The following is a 17,039-nucleotide window of genomic DNA, read 5'->3' as shown; positions in this document are numbered from 1 at the left end:
GACACTCAAGAAGGGAAAGTCAAATATTCGATCTCAAGCTGCATATCACCTCTGTGCTGGACTCCAGGGAGAAAGGTCAAGCCTCCTAGGTCCTAACCTGCTGAGAAAGGAAGATGGAGGGAAATCCCAGGCAGCCCCGGGCAGAGTTCTTATCCAGACCCCAGAGGAGAACGGCCAACTTGACGGTCCTTATTTCCACTTTGGAGGAGGAGAGTTCTCCTTTCTTCCCCTTGCACTGATATCCAGTCCCAGGACTCAAAGGCCCATGCTACCCTCACCCAAACCCATTTAACTGAAATCCTAGCAACCATCTGTGGAAACCCGGCAGCCTATAGAACAGGTGCTCCACCCTGGCCAGCATCCGGCTACCCTTTCTCCCTCTGCCTTCTAGCACGGCCAGGCACATCAAGCGATCTTGATAGGGGACCCCAAAGCCTGTCCTGGCAAGGTCTAAGAGCTGAAGGCAACCGAACCAGACATGAAAGGCGGGGCTCCTTTGTGTTTGCCCCTACTCCAGTGCCCTCTCCAACCCAGGAGCCCCAGAGGCTCAAGGGAGTGGATTCTGAATCACCCCTGGGTGATAAAAGGGGGATGGGAGAAATGATTAAAAAAAAAGAGAGATGGGGAGAAGCCAGCTCCATTTCCTCCCTGATAAGAACCCCACCCTGAGGCACTGGCTCCCTGTTTTCTGCTGTGTTTATAGAGAAGGGCTTGAGGGGCTGTAGCAGAGACCAAAGAGGGTGGCAGATGGAGTTTAGTGGCTCCTGTTGTGTTGCAAAACTTTTCCTGGGGAGATGCCCCACATACATCTACTCACCCTAGATAAGGAACCCACAACAGACCAACTCCAGACACCACCCAAATCCAACTTGGTGAACCAATGAGTTTTATTCAAGTTACAGGAATATGGGTAAAGGGTTACTTACAGGGGTAGAAATGACTCAAAGATAGCTGCATCATCAAAGTCCACCCTAGCAACAGTTCACAAAGTTGGGAACCTAGAGCACTTGCCCAACCGGCAGACAACCTAAAAAGTTGGAGAATGTCCTTTCTTGGTGCCTCAGGTGGTCTGAACTTTTCCTTTTTTTTTTTTTTTTTTTTTGGTTCTTTTTTTCGGAGCTGGGGACTGAACCCAGGGCCTTGTGCTTCCTAGGTAAGCGCTCTACCACTGAGCTAAATCCCCAGCCCCGGTCTGAACTTTTCCTAAGCAGCTCTACTAGTTATTGCCTCTTCCTGGTAACCTTTCTTGCTTGAGAGTCCTCTTTGAACCCTGGCAGGGAAGGGCATAGTGAATCTAGTCAGTTTCAGGGACTTCCTGAAGCTGTTTTGTTGTTGTTTACCTCCCTTCTTAAGCAGCTCCCTGGAGCATAGAAAGTTTTAGTCTTGGAGAGACTGATATACAACACCTGCACAATCCTTTGCCCTGCAAGATCTCCAGTCGTTGTTTGGTTGTTTGCTGGTTTAGTTGGTAAATGCCCACTATAGGTCTTCCTACAGTAAACTGAACATGGTACTGGACCATGAGGACCACTTAGGCAGATAAGCTCTGTGGTCTTATCAGCCCTTTCTCTACCTGTCTCCTTAGTCTTGGTCAGAAAAGTCAATTAGTGGATGAGGGCATGGGCTTCCAGAGTTGGTCTTCCTGAGCCAACGAGATGGCCATCAAGCCTGATGACCTGAGGCCAGTCCTTGGGACTTACATGGTAGAAGAAGAGAATAGAATCTCATAAGTGTTTGCTGCCACACTTGTGCTGTAAGCATGCATGCCTGCTGCCCCCACCCCTGACTCTCTTCCACTCCCATACACATAAATCCCAGCAAAGGCAGGTGAATTATTCCAGATTCAGAGCAGGGGCAGGTGTGTTCAAGACCAACCTGACAACATATCAAGTTCCAGGCCAGCCAATGCTACAGGGAGACTCTGTCTCAAAAAAAAAAAAAAAAAAAAATGGTGGCCATCTTGGTAGCATCTAAGTGACCTTGGGGGAAGTGGCCATCTTGGTAGCATCTAAATGACCTTGGGGAAATGGCTTGGGCTCAGTTTTCTCACCTGTAAATGTCAACACAGAGTCTTTACAAAGACTGTATAAGAAGAATTGTGGCATGACTCTCTGGTAGCTTTGTCTAAGCAGCAACACACAGGGGCAGTATGAAACCAAGCCCCACCTATACTCAGGGAATGTTCTCAGTCTCTTCTGTAAAAACCGTCACTGTTCTCTGAAGAAAGGTACCTCCATAACTAAAAGCGGAGCGCCACGTATCGCGCCTAGTCTGTCCGTAAGTGCTTGAGGGATGCCAGCCTTGACTGTGATGTTTTCCTCATTCCCAGGGATGCGCTCCTCTAACCAGTCATGCCTTCCTTCCAACCAGTTGCCACTAGCTCCTCCCCCATACTAGGTTCAGAGGAATCAGGAGCTGAAACTGACAAGTTCCACCCTCTAAGACGCTCTTGTCACCCATCCTGGAAGCAGGGCATACCCGGTGCCATACCATGTGCACTTCAGAATCAGAGCAGGGGCAGCCTCTGCAGAGGCTGGAAGATCTTGGTGGTGGAGAACTTGCCGAGGGGGTATCTGGCCCTGACCACTGTTATCTGTGTGTCATTATCTCCTCCCACAAAGCCTTCTCCACCCATAACCCCCAACCGAGATGACAGACCAGCAACTGTCTCCAACCGCTCTGATTCGGGACAAGGCTCGACCCTGTCCCCACTGCCACAGACTCCATGGCCACCCCGCCCTCTGCCACATTTATTGAGAACAGGTTGGCTGTCTCTCTGGGAATGAAGAAGCTATCAAGGAAGGAGACACCCCAATATCTAGGAGACCAGGGGCCGGGATGGCCGGGCTCTCTGACAGAAGTTGTCTGTTCTCTTTTCAGCCTTCCTGCTGCTGCTTCTACAGTGTCTCCTTTCTCAGGCTGCTCTCCCCCAACCTGGAGCCCTGAAGCTGCACACCTGGCTCCCACATCAGATAACCCAACCACAGTAGTTCCCCTCACCCGACCTGCTCCCACCCTCTCCTCACCCCTCACCCTCTTCCTCCCCTGCTCTTCTACCCTCTAGCTTCTGTTGAGCCTAGATAGCCCTAGAGAGGGTCAAGGAGATTCAAAGCCCTCTGGTGGAAAAGGTGGTGTGAGAGTCAACCCCGATCAGTGTGTGCACGTGGTACAGGCGGATGGAAACGTACACTGTGTCACTTGGAAACAGTGATGGGGAAGGGACCCCAGCCCAGGCCTTAAGGTACGAAGAACAAACCAGATACATTGAGGGGGTGGGGACTCTCAGAAAAGCACAGCCCTTGGAGCTGGGACAGGGCAGGGGTGAGGTGGGAGGGGAGCTGGGGTTTCTACATCTTCTGCTTCTTAGTAAAGAAACTTACTGTCCCTTTCCCATGGATTCCTGGATTCCTGGGGTCATCTCAAGCTCGAAGGCTAGAGGTCTTCCCGTCAGAGATACCTGAGACCAGGGTTGAAGCCCAGACAGAGTCTTGGGCAGAGAAATAGGGAATGTATTGTGGAGTCTCCTCAGCCCTCTCCCCCAACCCTGAGTGGAGGCCACATCTCTATGTAGGGAGAGGGGCTTCCACGGAGCGTGTTGGTGGCTGCAAGACATTGTAAGGAGAGCATTGGGATTTGAGAATAGGAGACCAAGCTAGCGGGGGACCGGGACTAGCGGTGGGGACTGGGACTAGCGGGGGACGGGGACTTGTGGGCGCCTGGGAGCTGGAGGTTGGAGGTTTTAATGTCTCTTGACAACAAATGAATCACAGGCAAATGATGTGGAAAGGGCGGTGAAAATAAAGACGTGTTATTCAAGGCCCCAATGTGTCTGCCGAAAGGTGCTGAGCGGGGAGGAACCCAAGGCTTCTTAGGCCGGATGGTGTCTGTAGGTGGGGGCCCAGGTAGAGTTCCTGTGGGGAACAGCGAGGTGATGGCTCACACACATCTCCCGTCACCTTCAGGGTGATGTGAAACAGCAGGTGGTCAACCACAACCAGCCAGCCCTTCCCCCAGAGCTGTGGAGCCCTCCAATCCCCTCAGCTCCTTGGTGAATCCCCCAACCCTTCCCTAAGCTTGCTGTAGCCGCTACTCAGACACGCTACTCAGACACGTGACACACCCATCTTTCCTCAGTACCTGCTCTGCCCCGTCTCTGTCCTCAATAGTAGCAGCAGGGACAACGAAGTTTCATTTTCTGCCTACATCTTAGGACCTAGAGCAACCTAGGACCCAGCAGGGAGTCTGGGAGAGTACTGGGCCAATCCCCCTTGCTGTGGGCTTTCTGCAATCAAGAGAGTGAAGCTCGCATCCTTGGTGCTAGGATAGGAGGACTGAGCTGAAGAGGCAGACATTCTGAATGAAGGAACCCATAATCTCTTGTAGCCAAATGCAGGCTTTGGTGAGTCTTCACCCTGTTTCCACGGTGTTAAGAGGTTTTAATGAATGAGAAAAACGTGTACACTCATATTGCCCTGCAGCCCCATTAACTGCTTCCCCTTTGTATTTATTTATTTCGTTTCTCCTTTCCATTTCAGAAAGGGTCTCTCCATGTAGCCAAAGCCGGCCTTGAACTTGGAACTGTTCTGACTACGGCTCCTGAGGGCTGACGTCACAGATGTGCACCAACCATGTCCAGCTCTGAGTGTGTCCTCTTTTTTTTTTTTTTTTTTTTTTTTTTTTGTTCTTTTTTTCGGAGCTGGGGACCGAACCCAGGGCCTTGCGCTTCCTAGGCAAGCGCTTTACCACTGAGCTAAATCCCCAACCCCTGAGTGTGTCCTCTTAACCCCTTGCTGTGCTCCTATGTTTTTAAACAGTTTCCATCACAGGGCACATACGGCTCTGTATTCTCCCACGATGCCATATCACATTCATAAACATCTTTTTCACAGCTTCATAATTTTCTACTAAGTGGAAATACCGTACTCCACTTCATCATTTTCCAACTGCATGTTCATATTCAAATTATTTCTAATTTTCCGCATTACGAATAGCTCGACGGTGAGCGTGACGGTGTACATCCCTAACTTTTGACAACAGAGACTTGGCTTAGAGGTACACTTGGGTGGGGTAACTTGGCAACGGGGGCTGGGGAAACATCTCTCATAGTTCTCACCATATACTGCCAAGCTGACTTCAAAGGCGGTCTGCCACCGCTAACAGCAAGCACATGCCACCGACCTCCCTGGCGTTTGAAATGGCACCCGCCTTCTCTTTGTTTGATTGGCATTATTTCGAGTGCCTTGGGGCTGAGCATCCCCTGACTTTGTGTGTTTCCTCTTTCCCTGAAGAGTCTTTTTCTGTGCTTTGAACTTCATTCTACTAATGCTTTGGGGCTGCCTATCAATTTGTGTGCTCTCTCTGTGGGAAAGGTTTTTAAACGCTGTCAGCTGAACGACTGCAAATCTCTCCTGCACATTCTCTCCCCTCTCAGGATGCTGACCCGGCACTACTTGCTCTATTTCGGTTTCTGCCTGTTCCTCTCGGCCTCCCCCCCACCCCCAGCTTCCATTCTTCAGCCTATTGGTTTATTTGGTCCCCACTTCTGGGCTCCAGAGCGCGACTGTCTCCTCTAAATCTTTGAGTGTCTTCCAAGCACCTCAAACCTGCCCATAGCTCCATTCCACATTTCCCCACAAATTTGTCTCCCCGTGGAATTCCCTAATTCACCTGAGTACCTTTAGTTTGGGGCTATTTGGAGAAGGGAAAGAGGAAGTGGAGGCTACCATTGGTCTCTAAAGATTTGTTTATTTTCTTTGTATCAGTTTGCCTGCATACATTTAAGTGCAACTCCAATGTGCCTGGTGCCTGTGAGGTTAAGACATTGGATTCCTGGACCTGGGTGATAGGCAGGGGTTAGCAGTCATGCAGCTGCTGGGAACTGAACCAGGGTCCTCTGGAAGAGCGGCAAATGCAGCAAGAACTTTTAACTGATATGCCATCTCTCCAGACTCAGGCTAGTGTCCTTAGAGAAGCAGGGTCCTCCCAATCTTCAGCCCAGAGGAAGAGGCCTGGGAAAGGGATGAGAATGCCAGCTTCTACGTGACTCAGTTTCCCTGCTTGCATAGAACTGATCTCATCATTAGAACAGACCTCGGGTCTAGAGAGGTGAACAGATGTTGAAAGCAGATGACCAGCCACTCTACTAAAGCAAACGCCACCACGACACTGACCTCGCCAGCTGCCTCCTGGGTTCTTTCTAAGGGACCAAGGGCTTAGGGTCAACGTCATAAACCTGCGTTGTCCCTATAATAGCCACAGACATAGGGGCCAGCCAGAACTGAAATATGTTGTAAGTCAAATGTACACCCTGGATTTCAAGGACTTGGTAGGAAAAAAGGAAGACAATCGTTTTCTCTTTTGGTTATATGAGATGACACTTCCAATGCATAGTAAGTAAACATACAATTAACCATCTATTTCTGAACTTGTAGGTATGGCCACTAGAATATATAAAGTTGCACGTGCTGCCTTTACTCTGCTTCTACTAGATGGATCCGGTCTAGACCATCCAGCAGGGGAAACACGGGCTAAAAGCCAAGGAGCCAGTGATGACCCAATGGATTTGAGTACCAAGCTCCCTAAAGATATGGGCCAGGCAAAGCACCCACTAGATGCCTGCAGACTCTTAGTACCCAGCCTCCCCCACGAGAAGCAGAGCAATATGTTTGCTTGGAAATTCCTTCCAGCCTGACTTGCTTCTGAGCTGGAGCTTAGCTTCCTGGAGTCTGCCCTGTGCACAGCTCCAAGGGTTACCCTAGCTTTCTATCTCCTCGCAGCTCACAGGTCAGTTCTCCAACATTCCTCTTGGACCAGGTCCTGCCTCTCTTCAGCCTCCTTTCCAGAAGGCTGGAGGCGTCTTTCCTCCTGTCTGGAGTCCCCATTCCCAGCCACTTGAAATTAGTCTCAGCCTACCTACAAGCTGTTTGGGGTGGAGGTGAGCTCACCTTGACCCTGGGCCTCCAAATACACCACTTGAAGCTTAGGTACATTTTGTGCTTGTTCCATGTCTAACCTTTTTGTCCACTGGTCGGGAATAGAAAGGGAAGAGAAGTGGGTAGAGAGGAGACAGGCACACTCCATTAGGCACCCTTTCTCCTCATTCCTGCCTATGCCCAGCTGAGCCACCGGAGGGCAGGGACTAGGCCCATCTGCCTGCGCGGCCTGCCCCTCCCTCCAGCCTAGCTGACTCCACCTCTCCCAGGTCCTGGCGGGGATCCTAAGGCTCCAGGCAAGTGGGGGGAGGGGAGCCACTCCTACTTTCCCAGCAACTGCCACTGCCTCTTCCTGTTTTGCTAAAATTCTGGCTCTGGACCCAAGTGGGAGGGGGACATTGCCTGTAGCTCCTGCCCCCCAAAGGTCAACCTGGTTCCCTTGGCCCTCTTAGCTGGTTATTTATAACCCCCTAGGCCCTGCTGAGGAACTGGCCCTCTCCTCCCTCAAATGTCAGCAGCTGTGGCCATTGCCCTAGGGATGAAGCCAGATGCGCAAATCACTCCAGATGTGCAGTGCCACATTTTGGAGAAGAAGCCAGGCGCCTTCTACAGTTCATACGGTGTCCCTTGAGTCTGCCCCATGCTCCCTTTAAGGCCAAGAAAACCCCTGAGTATCTCAGGAGGGTCAGAAATGTATCAATGTTTCTATTTCGCTAACCCCCCTAGGCTACTTTGTATACCCCAGAACCGTGCTGGGGTAAAGACCCTCCAGACTGTTTGGTTCACTTGTAAATATTCGTTCAGGACTCATCTGATACCGACTTTGTGGGGAGACACAGACTGAGGGAGACAGAAGAGACAAGAAAGCGCGTTCTTCCGTTCCTGACGTTGGCATCCACACTCCAGCCTTAGCACAGCAGAGCATGCGTCAGGCACTGTGTTCAGCACTGCACGTCCTGATCGCCACAGCCCTAATATGGCAGCACTTCTGCGCCCCCCCCCCCCCCCCCCGGTCTACAGAGAGGGAGCAAAGCCTCCTCCAGGTTAAACAATTTGCCTTAGATACTGGAAAGAGACCAACTCTAAGCCAGGCCTCCAAATCTTTACTCTTAGCTACAGTACAGCACCTCCGTGTCTTTCCACAGTCCTTTATGTATCCTCAAATGCTCAGGGAAACTCCGGAGCCCTAGTTTCAGGGCTCCTAAAGAGGTTGTCTATACTGAGCCTCCCTTACCGTTACCCCATGGGCCCAGCAGGAGAGAGAGACCTGGCAGGGTAGGGACTGCTAGACTCACCGTTAAGCCTCTCCTCTGATAACCAGGGCCCAAGGGACCAGTGATTCTGATCCAGCCTTCCTTGATCCAACACTCAATGGCCTGATGAACTGGTGGAGCCCGCTCTGTAAGCCACTACCTCCTCTGTTGCCCACGTTGCTGGCGTCCATTGCTGTTGTGGGCATCCTTCTGAACTGTGGGTTCTTTTTGGATGATGATGGCTTCTTCATGGTAGGTGGCTGCTTATCCTGCCTCTGCAAGGGTTTCCTGAAGTATAAGACAGTAGATCTTTCTGTGAGCAGATGGAGAAGAGCCTCTCTTTGCGGCCCGCATTACACTGACACACACAAATACAACTCAAATACACACACACACACACACACACACACACACACACACACGGGGAAGAACAAAAAGAATGTCCCCACTGGGCAAGAAGGCCTCTCCTCTCTCCTACATTCTGAGGGCATGGCCCACAAAGAGGAGATCTGTACAGAATGGTCTTTCTCTCCAGTCTATGCAACCACTAGGAACAGAGGGTCATGCTGGGAGATATGACAAGGCCAATGTCAAGTAGGCCAGTGGGTGGACCGCAGTGTCCCTGCAGGGGCCCACTGGAGCGAGTAATTGCAAACTGGATGCAGAAAGGTATTTTGCAACTCAGATGGATTCCTTCTCATGATTAGAGTATGGCCCAGTGGCTGCCTCCCTGACCGTAATCTCTCCTGGCACTGGTGGCTGGGGCCGGGCTGCTGGCTTGTAGAAGTACTGACCTAGAAGGCTGGAGCAGAAGTCCCCCCCGCCCCACCGCTTGTTGACCATGTCACCCCTGGCAAGCTATCTCCCCTCATGCCTCAGTTTCTTCATCTGCAAGGAATGGTGTGGATTAGATCAGGGAGCCTCAAACTGAACTGGATGTTCCAAGGGCCTGAGAGTTTCAGAGCATACTGGGAGGACTAGGAGGGTTTCATAGCTTTAAGGTCATGTCTGGTCAGGAGACTTTGCACATTAGGTGACCTTATAAATCTCCTGTAGCTCAAAGAAGCAGACTCTAGTGAAAACAACAGTCAACACTATGAAGTTTTGCTGCTGTGGGACCGACTTTATCAGAGGGCGGATGGAAGACAATTTATTTTGTCATAGTTCCTACCCGTGATTATTATTTTATTGCCCCACTATTGCCCTGAGGATGGGGTGGTGCCTCCATTTGCTTCATGGTGAAGGAGGTCCTGGCCTCAGGGGTCCTGGCTCACCTCGGGCGCTGGGGGTGGGGCCGAGCTAGCAGAGCAGGGAGGGGTGGGAAGGGCCTTCTCTGGTGGGTGAGTCCTCTTGGCAGGGGTGACTGGAGTTTGGCTAGATGCGCTTTGGCATCAATTTCTGGACTGAGAGAGTCTCTTCCCCCACCCACCTTCCTCCCCTACTTTCCCAGCTCAGCTACTCAGCCTGGGGACTGCCCCTTCCCGACTTCCTCCCCAGGCTCCCTCCAGCCCGTGCCAACCTCATTCTTGAGCCTCACTAATCTGTTTGCCACCCCTCAGCTCCCTAGCCTCGCCCTTGCACATGCCTTTCTCCCTACCTGGAATGTCACCCCCACCCCCACTGATTCACACTTCTAGGCTCCCTCAAAACCCAGCTCAACTCAGGACTTTTTCCTGGATCCAGGCCGCTTTCAGTTCTGATCTCCTCAGACCCGAAGCCTCTCCTACCTGCCACGTACTCATTAACACTTGGGATAACAGAATCGGAAAGTGACAAAGTGACTTTAGACTCAGAGAAAAGGAGCAATGACCCAGAGCAAGGCACTCATGCAGTAGAGGGGAAACTGAGACCCAAGAGGCTGTGACTGAGCCAAAATCAAGTAAACCAAGAGATATTTCGCATAGCTGGCTTTGTGAGAGGTTCTCAAGTGTGCTGTGTGTGTTTGGTTTCTTCAACACATGGTGGTTTTGTTTTTATATGTAATGTTCTTTATCTCCACATTCCTCTGCCTGTGTGTGTGGGGTGGGTGTGTGTGGGGTGTGTGTGTGTGTGGTATGTATGTGTATGTGTTGTGTGTGTGTGGTATGTATGTGTATGTGTTGTGTGGTGTGTGTGTGGTGTGTGTGTGTGTGTGTAGTGTGTGTGGGGTGTGTGTGTGGTGTGTGTGTGGTGTGTGTGGGGTGTGTGTATGGTGTGTGTGGTGTGTGTGTGTGGTGTGTGTATGTGTTGTGTGTGTGCATTGTATGTGAGGGGTATGAGTGTGTGTGTATGTGTGGTGTGTGTGTGGTATGAGTATGTGTGTGTATGGTGTATGTGTGTTGTGGTGTGTGTTGTGTTGTGTGTGTGGTATGTATGTGTATGTGTTGTGTATGTGTGTGTGTGCTGTGTGTGTGGTATGTGTGGTGTGTGTGGTGTGTGTGGTGTGTGTGTGTGGTATGTGTGGAGTGTGTGTTGTGTTGTGTGTGTGGTATGTATGTGTATGTGTTGTGTGTGTGTGTGTGTGTGTGTGTGTGTGTGTATGTGTGTTATCCAGGAACTATAATAAACTATCATACTAGCTCAAACACTGAGGTGACAAAGATTCTAAAGCTTACACCGGGGCTGGAGAGATGGCTCAATGGTTAAGAGCACCGACTGCTCTTCCAGAGGTCCTGAGTTCAATTCCCAGCAACCACATGGTGGCTCACAACCATCTGTAATGGGGTTGGGTGTGTCTGAAGACAGCTACAGTGTGCTTATATACATTAAGTAAATAAATAAATCTTAAAAAAAAAAAAAGCTTACACCGGGCACTGTTCAAGCCACCCGATGACACGAACTACAAGTCGGTGGTGTGAACGTTCGCATATATTATTCACTGATTTCTGACCAGCTGCATATGTGAAGTAGGTAGCCAAGATCTCGCTAGTTTGAAGAGCAGGAAACAGAGGCGTAGACAGCACCCAAGAAGTTCACGTCTGATCTGACCTAGAACTTAAGTTTCCCTCCTGCTCTCAGCTCAGGATCCTGATATCCACAATGCTTCCCTTTCCAACTCTTTCCTTATGCTTCTTGTGGGGGTCGTCGAGGGGTAGCCTCTGCTAACATTTGCACTAGTTTCCTGTTCACTTTGGGGTTGAAGCCACTGTCCCTGGCTTCCTGCCCCTCCCCATCCTGTTCCAGGGTCTTCTCCCTGTGTCCCCCCACCACTTTGCCAGCACACAGACACACACGTATGTTCAGAACTGCAGGTGTCTAGGGCAACAGACCGCAAGACAAACCACATCACCTTTGTTGATCTGGAGGGAGGTGAGGGGAAGAGGGAAGAGACTTGGGTAGTTCTCAGCCTGTTCCGTTCCCCCACAGTCATTAGCCCTCCCAGCCTGAGGTATCTGGAGGGATAGCCATGGCCGCACTGCCTTTGTAATTCAACCACTCCACTCTAGCCTAGAGACATATAACGCTTCTTGTCTCAGAAGGGGAACTCTAAAGTGGGGTCTCCCTGCATGCTTGCCGAACCCCTAAGCCACACCCCCACCTTTACCTGGAATATTCATACAGCCTGTTGATGCTGTCTGTGCCATGTGTACCAGAGGAAGATGGAGGACAAAGACGAGTCCATGAGTTCAGGGAGACTGGTTATGTGGAGTGGCAAACAGAGATGAACAGAAACTTCGAGTAACCAGGCTACACCGGAGCAGGAGCCCCTGGCACGGCTTCTCTACAGTTTGGCACAGTCACGAAGGCTCTGAATCAGACACACTAGGATCAGGCCAATTGCTGGCTCTGTGGCCTTGGGCAAATTGTTTGCTCTTTCTGTACTCGGCTTTGTTCACTGCAGCATCTGTGCCATAGCGAGGTGTAAGCATAGGTTCCTGAGCGGCACAGGACACACAGGAGGTTTATTTATGTGTGCATGCGCGCACGTACACAAGCATGCATGTGTATTTGGGTAGAGGTGTCAGAGCCCCTGGACCTGGAGTTACAGGCAGTTATGAGTCACCTGAGTGGATTCTGGGAACTGGACTCAAGTCTCTGCAAGGACAATGAGCACTCTTAACTACTGTGTGTGTGCATGAGTGTATGTGCCTGTGTGTGTTTATGTGTGCACATACATGCACACACATGCACTCCTGCATGCTTGGTGTTGGATGTGTGTAGGTGCATATGTGTACAGTGCCGGCAAACACATCTGCAGGTGCATGAGGTTAGCAGGATGTCCTCCTTAATGGCTCTGCTCTTTATTTATTTATCAAGGCAGGGTCTCTTGTTGAACCTGGAGCTAGCCAACCAGCTTGCCGACCACCCTCCTCCAAGAATCCCGCCTACTCTGCCTCCAGAATGCTAGGGTTACAGGCAACTGCTGTGCCTGCCAGCTTTTATATGGGCTGTGGCTATTCGAACTCCCCTCCTCACGCCTGCACATCAAGCTGTCCCATCTCCCAGGCCTGTTCCTTCTACTTTTATTTGTAGTCCCAGGAAACCCTTTATTTGGAGTTGAGGACTTAACCTACCCTGTTAATCCGTTGGAATTTGAACCTGGGCTCAACCTAATTCCACATGATGCTGTCCCCTGAGGACTCCTGGGGTGGCCTTGGGGAGTGAGGACACCCTGGTTGGTCTTGTGATACACGTGTGAAAAATAAATGCAGGTTGGGGAAGACTTGTAACTGCAGTCAGCCCCTGTAGAAGGCTCGCACAGGTGTGGTCTCCAGTGCCCTGACACTGAGGCCTTTCTCCCACTTTGAATCTCTGCCTTAAGTCAGCTCCCAACAGCATTTGCTGAACGAGCAAATGGCCTGTAAGTTGTTGAGCAACTTTAGTCAGGTTTCTTCATTTTTACGGGCCATACTCCATTTATGAGCATAACAAGCATAATTAAGAATACGAGGTGGGGGAGGGGAGCTGGAGAGATGGCTCAGTGGCTGAGAATACTTGCTGCTCTTGCAGAGGTCCTGGGTTCAGTCCCTAATACCCACAGAAGAGCTCACAACCATTGGTAGATTAACTACAGCTCCCATGGGCTGATGAGCCTTCCTGGTTCCAGGGCAGACAACCTCTACTGTCCTCTATGAACACCATATACATACATGCATGCAGACCATATGCATAATATAAAAAGAAACAAATCTTCAAAACATAAAAGAAGAATGAGTGGCCTGATATTTGTCCGAAGGCCAAACAATTTGGCAAAAACTTGGTAAGAGGTAGCCGACCAGGGCAAGAGGAAAAGAAAAGGGAGAAAGAAAAGAAAAGGATGTGGGGGCTTTAAGGCAACAGAAAACAGAAAGGGACATGCAGGCTTTTCGTTGTCCAGAGACCCCTGGTTGGGGGAGCTTTGAAGGACTCAGGGCAGATCTTATAGGGCCAATCCCTCCCCACCCCTTTTTCTTTCTTTCTTTGTTTCTTTGTTTCTTTGTTTTTCTTTTTTCTTTCTTTGTTTCTTTCTTTCTCTCTTTTTCTTTAATTCTTCTTCTCTTTTTTTGGTTGACTTTCTGGTTTTTTGGCTTTTTTGAAACAGAGTTTGAGATAAAGTGTAGCCCTGAATGTCTTAGAACTAGCTCTGTAGACCAGGCTGGTATTGAACTCATGGAGATCCACTTGCCTCTGCCTCTGCCTCTGCCTCTGCCTCTGCCTCCCTGCCTCCCTGCCTCCCTGCCTCCCTGCCTCCCTGCCTCCCTGCCTCCCTGCCTCCCTGCCTCTCTGCCTCTCTGCCTCTGCCTCTGCCTCTGCCTCTGCCTCTGCCTCTCCCTCTGCCTCTGCCTCTGCCTCCCTAGTGTTTGGATGAAAGCTGTGCTCCTTCACTGCCAGGCTCAGAGCCTGTCTCTTCTACCTGGTGTTCAGCTGAGCAGGCTATGAGAAGTCTGGATTCAAGGGCTCTTGAGAAAGCTCCCATAGTAACCACCATAGCAAGAAGAAGCATGCAGTTTTCTGTCCTATATCTCTAGAAGGCTAACATATGCCACTAAGGAACACGGGACTTAGCAATGGCTTGGGAATCCATTGTGAGGCAGGGGATGTTGGAGTCCTAGGTAATTCTGGCAGCAGGAAGGCCCCGGTTCAGCATCCCAGAACCATACGGCACGTGCTGGTTTTCCTCTTTGCCTATGTTTTGCAGGCAGTGATCCCTGGTGTGAGCCTCAAGCCTCAAGTGAGCATTGTGAGCATTGGGTGGTAAGCACTGGGTGGTGAGCAAAGATGGTGGTGAGCATTGAGTGGTAAGTATTGTGTGGTGGGCATAGATGGGTGGCCACGCATCCTTACTCCAACCACTCAGAAGTCAGGGGTTAGATTAAAGAGAAAAGGCAGCTTCATGAGCAAATATATGAATACCAGTAGAAATGAATGATCAAGAAATTCATCACAGAAACAGCTTTAGGAAAGGAAGGCAGGTATGTGGGGGGCAATGTACGATCATAGGAGGAGAGAGGTAAACAAGGGCGATTGGGGAACTCCTGTGAACAGGTTCGTTTGATTTTTTTTTTTCCTGAAGGCTGTAGGTCTTGAGGGAAGCTTTGGAAGCAGAGTGCTCTGGTTTGCTCAGTTAATGAGCAAGTGTCTGGCGGAGTCAGGATGGACAAATCACTGGACAGAGGGTTTATCAGAGACAGATAGCTGGAGGGAGATCTTGGAAGGTCTTGAATATTCATGACCCCACGAAGAACTCAAGAGTTTGAATTCTCTGTGAGAAACAAAGCACTGCTGGGGTAGTGCTTTCGAGCCTTTTCTTGAAGGCTTGCGAGAAAGAAGAGATTCAGACTGGTAGACCAGATGGCTAAGGGTCGGTGTGACTAGGAGAAACAGTGCTGCGGTGGAGTCCTGCAAGGAAAAGAGGAGCCTTCTGGCTGCAGAAACCCTGAAACATTTCAGAAGGGGTCAAGGGATTTCAACAACAGAAGGGAGAAAGGCAGGGCGGGCATTTACTCTGTAGGGAATGTCTTAGGCCAAGGCAAGGAGGTGGGTAAGGACAAGAACAGATGGGAACAGCTAGCAGACAAGAGTTGGCTACAGTAATAGTAATAGTAGCTACCTCTGAGGAAAGTACCAGGAAAGACCGGGCAGGGATGTGTGTGGTACACAGTGCAAGAGGCCATGGATGCTAGGGAAAGTTTGTAATACCCATTAACAGGTACAGAGGGGTTAAACTTAGCATGAACCTGTGAGCCAAGCTGTTCATCAGTGGCATGGCCAACATCTCTCTAGGCTACTCTTGACTCTGGCTTCCAAGATAACACATCTCCAGGTCAGCCTCAGTTTCCCTTTCTAAAGGTTCTTGGAGTTCCTAGGACTCGGAGAGTCCACTGGAACCAGAAGGAAGCTGCCTTTCAGTGGCCAGCGCCTCCCAGGCAAGGGAGCCTGGTGTTCCTGGTGGATGACCTTGCTCCCGTCCCAGTTTTCTGACCTGCCAGATTGCTGGAGGCGACGGGGCTGACAGGCCAGCCAGGAAGCACAGTGGGAAGGTCCTCAGCCCCTGACCCTTGAATCTGACCTCCTCCCATCTAAGAGGAGATTGGGGGAGAGGCAGGGAGGGCTACAGTGCAAAGCCAGTCCTCAGCTGAGTTTATTAGCTGAGGGAGGGCTGGAGGCGTCTGCATTCCGACTCACAAACTAGAACATTTCTGTGATCCGCTGTAATGCACTGGGGGACACTGGGCACATTGCTGAAGTTTGACTCATAGGGACCAGGAGGGGGGGCAAAGGAGGGTCATTGTGGAGGGAGAGGAATGGAAGAGGAAGAGGAGAGGGTGGAAGGAAATCCCTTGAGAAATTTCTTTTTTTAAAAGTTTCAAAAACTGCATCACCCCCACCCCCTTTTTTCTTTTAATAGGAACAGACTGGACCCTTCTGCTCCCCTCAGCAGACAGTGGGGAGGAGGGAAGGGGTGCCACGGGGGTTGGACTGGGCAGTGTTTCAAATCAGACCCTGAAGCGTTCCTGAGGCGAGTCCCGCTTGAGTGTGTGAGGGGGTAGGATGGGGCGGTGGTGTCCGTCTGGGATTTCTTGCTCGGGACTCCAAGCGTGCCCTGCTCTCCCTTGTGTGTAGCGCTCCCCTCGTTGACTTTTAAGTGTGTAGATGTGTGCACAGGAGTCCTTCCCCGAAGCACAAACCACCCTGGCTTGTGTAAACATGGATGCACGCTCGTGTACGCTGTGTATGCACGGGTGCGTGCACTCAGGTATCTGGGTTTCCGGGAATTGTGCGCGGGGCGCAGCGCCGCGCGGCGGCTGGGGCTTCGGCGGCCGCGCGCGGGTCCGGCTGCGTCCCGCGTTCCGGGTTCTGCGCTCCCTCCGGGGCTGTGAGCCGCGCCCCGCCGCGATCGGTGTCTGCCGCCAGCCTGTGTGCCGCTGAGCAAAGCCCGGGTGGTGTGTCCCAGGGCCGCCAGCGCCGGCCCCCTCCCTCCCCTCCCCCTTGGCCCGCTCTCAGACTCAGATAAAGCATTTCCTTCCATTGTCATCCTACCCGGCCGGCCAGGCTGCCAGGGCCCTCCCCCTCCCGGCCCCCTCCCTTCCTCTCGCCGTCTCACAGTCGCTCTGCAGCCTCCGGCGACCGGGGGGATGTGAGGCCGGCGCCCCGGCCCCCCGCCCGCCATGAGCCCCCGGCTCTGAGGGCCCCGGCCCCTGGATGCACAGCCCCGGCGCGGGTGAGTACCGGGCGGCCACCCCCTCCCCGCCCGCCCCGCCCTGCGCGCGGCACCCTGCGCAGCCCGCCCCGGCTCGGGCTCCGGTTGCGGCTGGGTCTCCGGCGGGTCCCGCTGGCCGGGTCCTACGCGCGCCCTGGACCGCGCCCGCTTGCTGGGGCTCTGGCTCGCTCGCGGCCCGGGCTGGTTCCGGGGCCGAAGGGCTCCGGCCTCCTGCCGGGCGCCCACATCCGCCCG

At 51.8% G+C, this 17,039-nt stretch overlaps 1 protein-coding gene and 2 long non-coding RNA genes across 15 annotated transcripts in view; 2 read left to right on the top strand and 1 right to left on the bottom strand.

The window, feature by feature from the left end:
- LOC108351548 (uncharacterized) overlaps positions 1–17,039 on the bottom strand; it is a 50,390-nt gene that overhangs the window by 25,019 nt on the left and 8,332 nt on the right. For 3 of the 4 annotated variants that reach the window (XR_010053082.1, XR_005487402.2, XR_005487403.2), the window contains exon 3: positions 8,228–8,473. This is a non-coding gene — a long non-coding RNA (uncharacterized LOC108351548). Of the gene's footprint in view, positions 1–8,227; positions 8,474–11,708; positions 16,141–17,039 lie in introns of those variants that run through there. The other variant, XR_010053083.1, reaches the window with a different exon arrangement.
- On the top strand, positions 2,811–4,662 carry LOC103692974 (uncharacterized). Its single transcript, XR_593713.4, has 3 exons — positions 2,811–3,241; positions 4,211–4,399; positions 4,536–4,662. It is a non-coding gene; the product is annotated as an uncharacterized LOC103692974 (long non-coding RNA).
- Positions 16,523–17,039, top strand: part of Hdac7 (histone deacetylase 7) — a 38,169-nt gene continuing 37,652 nt past the window's right edge. For 3 of the 10 annotated variants that reach the window (XM_063264343.1, XM_063264342.1, XM_063264340.1), the window contains exon 1: positions 16,523–16,805. In XM_063264343.1, the coding sequence (XP_063120413.1) occupies positions 16,787–16,805 (19 nt within the window). In that variant the 5' untranslated portion in view covers positions 16,523–16,786. The remainder of the gene's footprint in view (positions 16,806–17,039) is intronic. The other 7 variants (XM_039080355.2, XM_006242365.5, XM_006242367.5 and 4 more) reach the window with 7 other exon arrangements.

The sequence above is a fragment of the Rattus norvegicus genome, chromosome 7 (genome assembly GCF_036323735.1).
Source record: "Rattus norvegicus strain BN/NHsdMcwi chromosome 7, GRCr8, whole genome shotgun sequence".
NCBI lineage: Eukaryota > Metazoa > Chordata > Mammalia > Rodentia > Muridae > Rattus > Rattus norvegicus.
The sequence above is the reverse complement of the archived record's forward strand: the minus strand, read 5'-3'. Positions and strand labels throughout refer to the sequence as shown.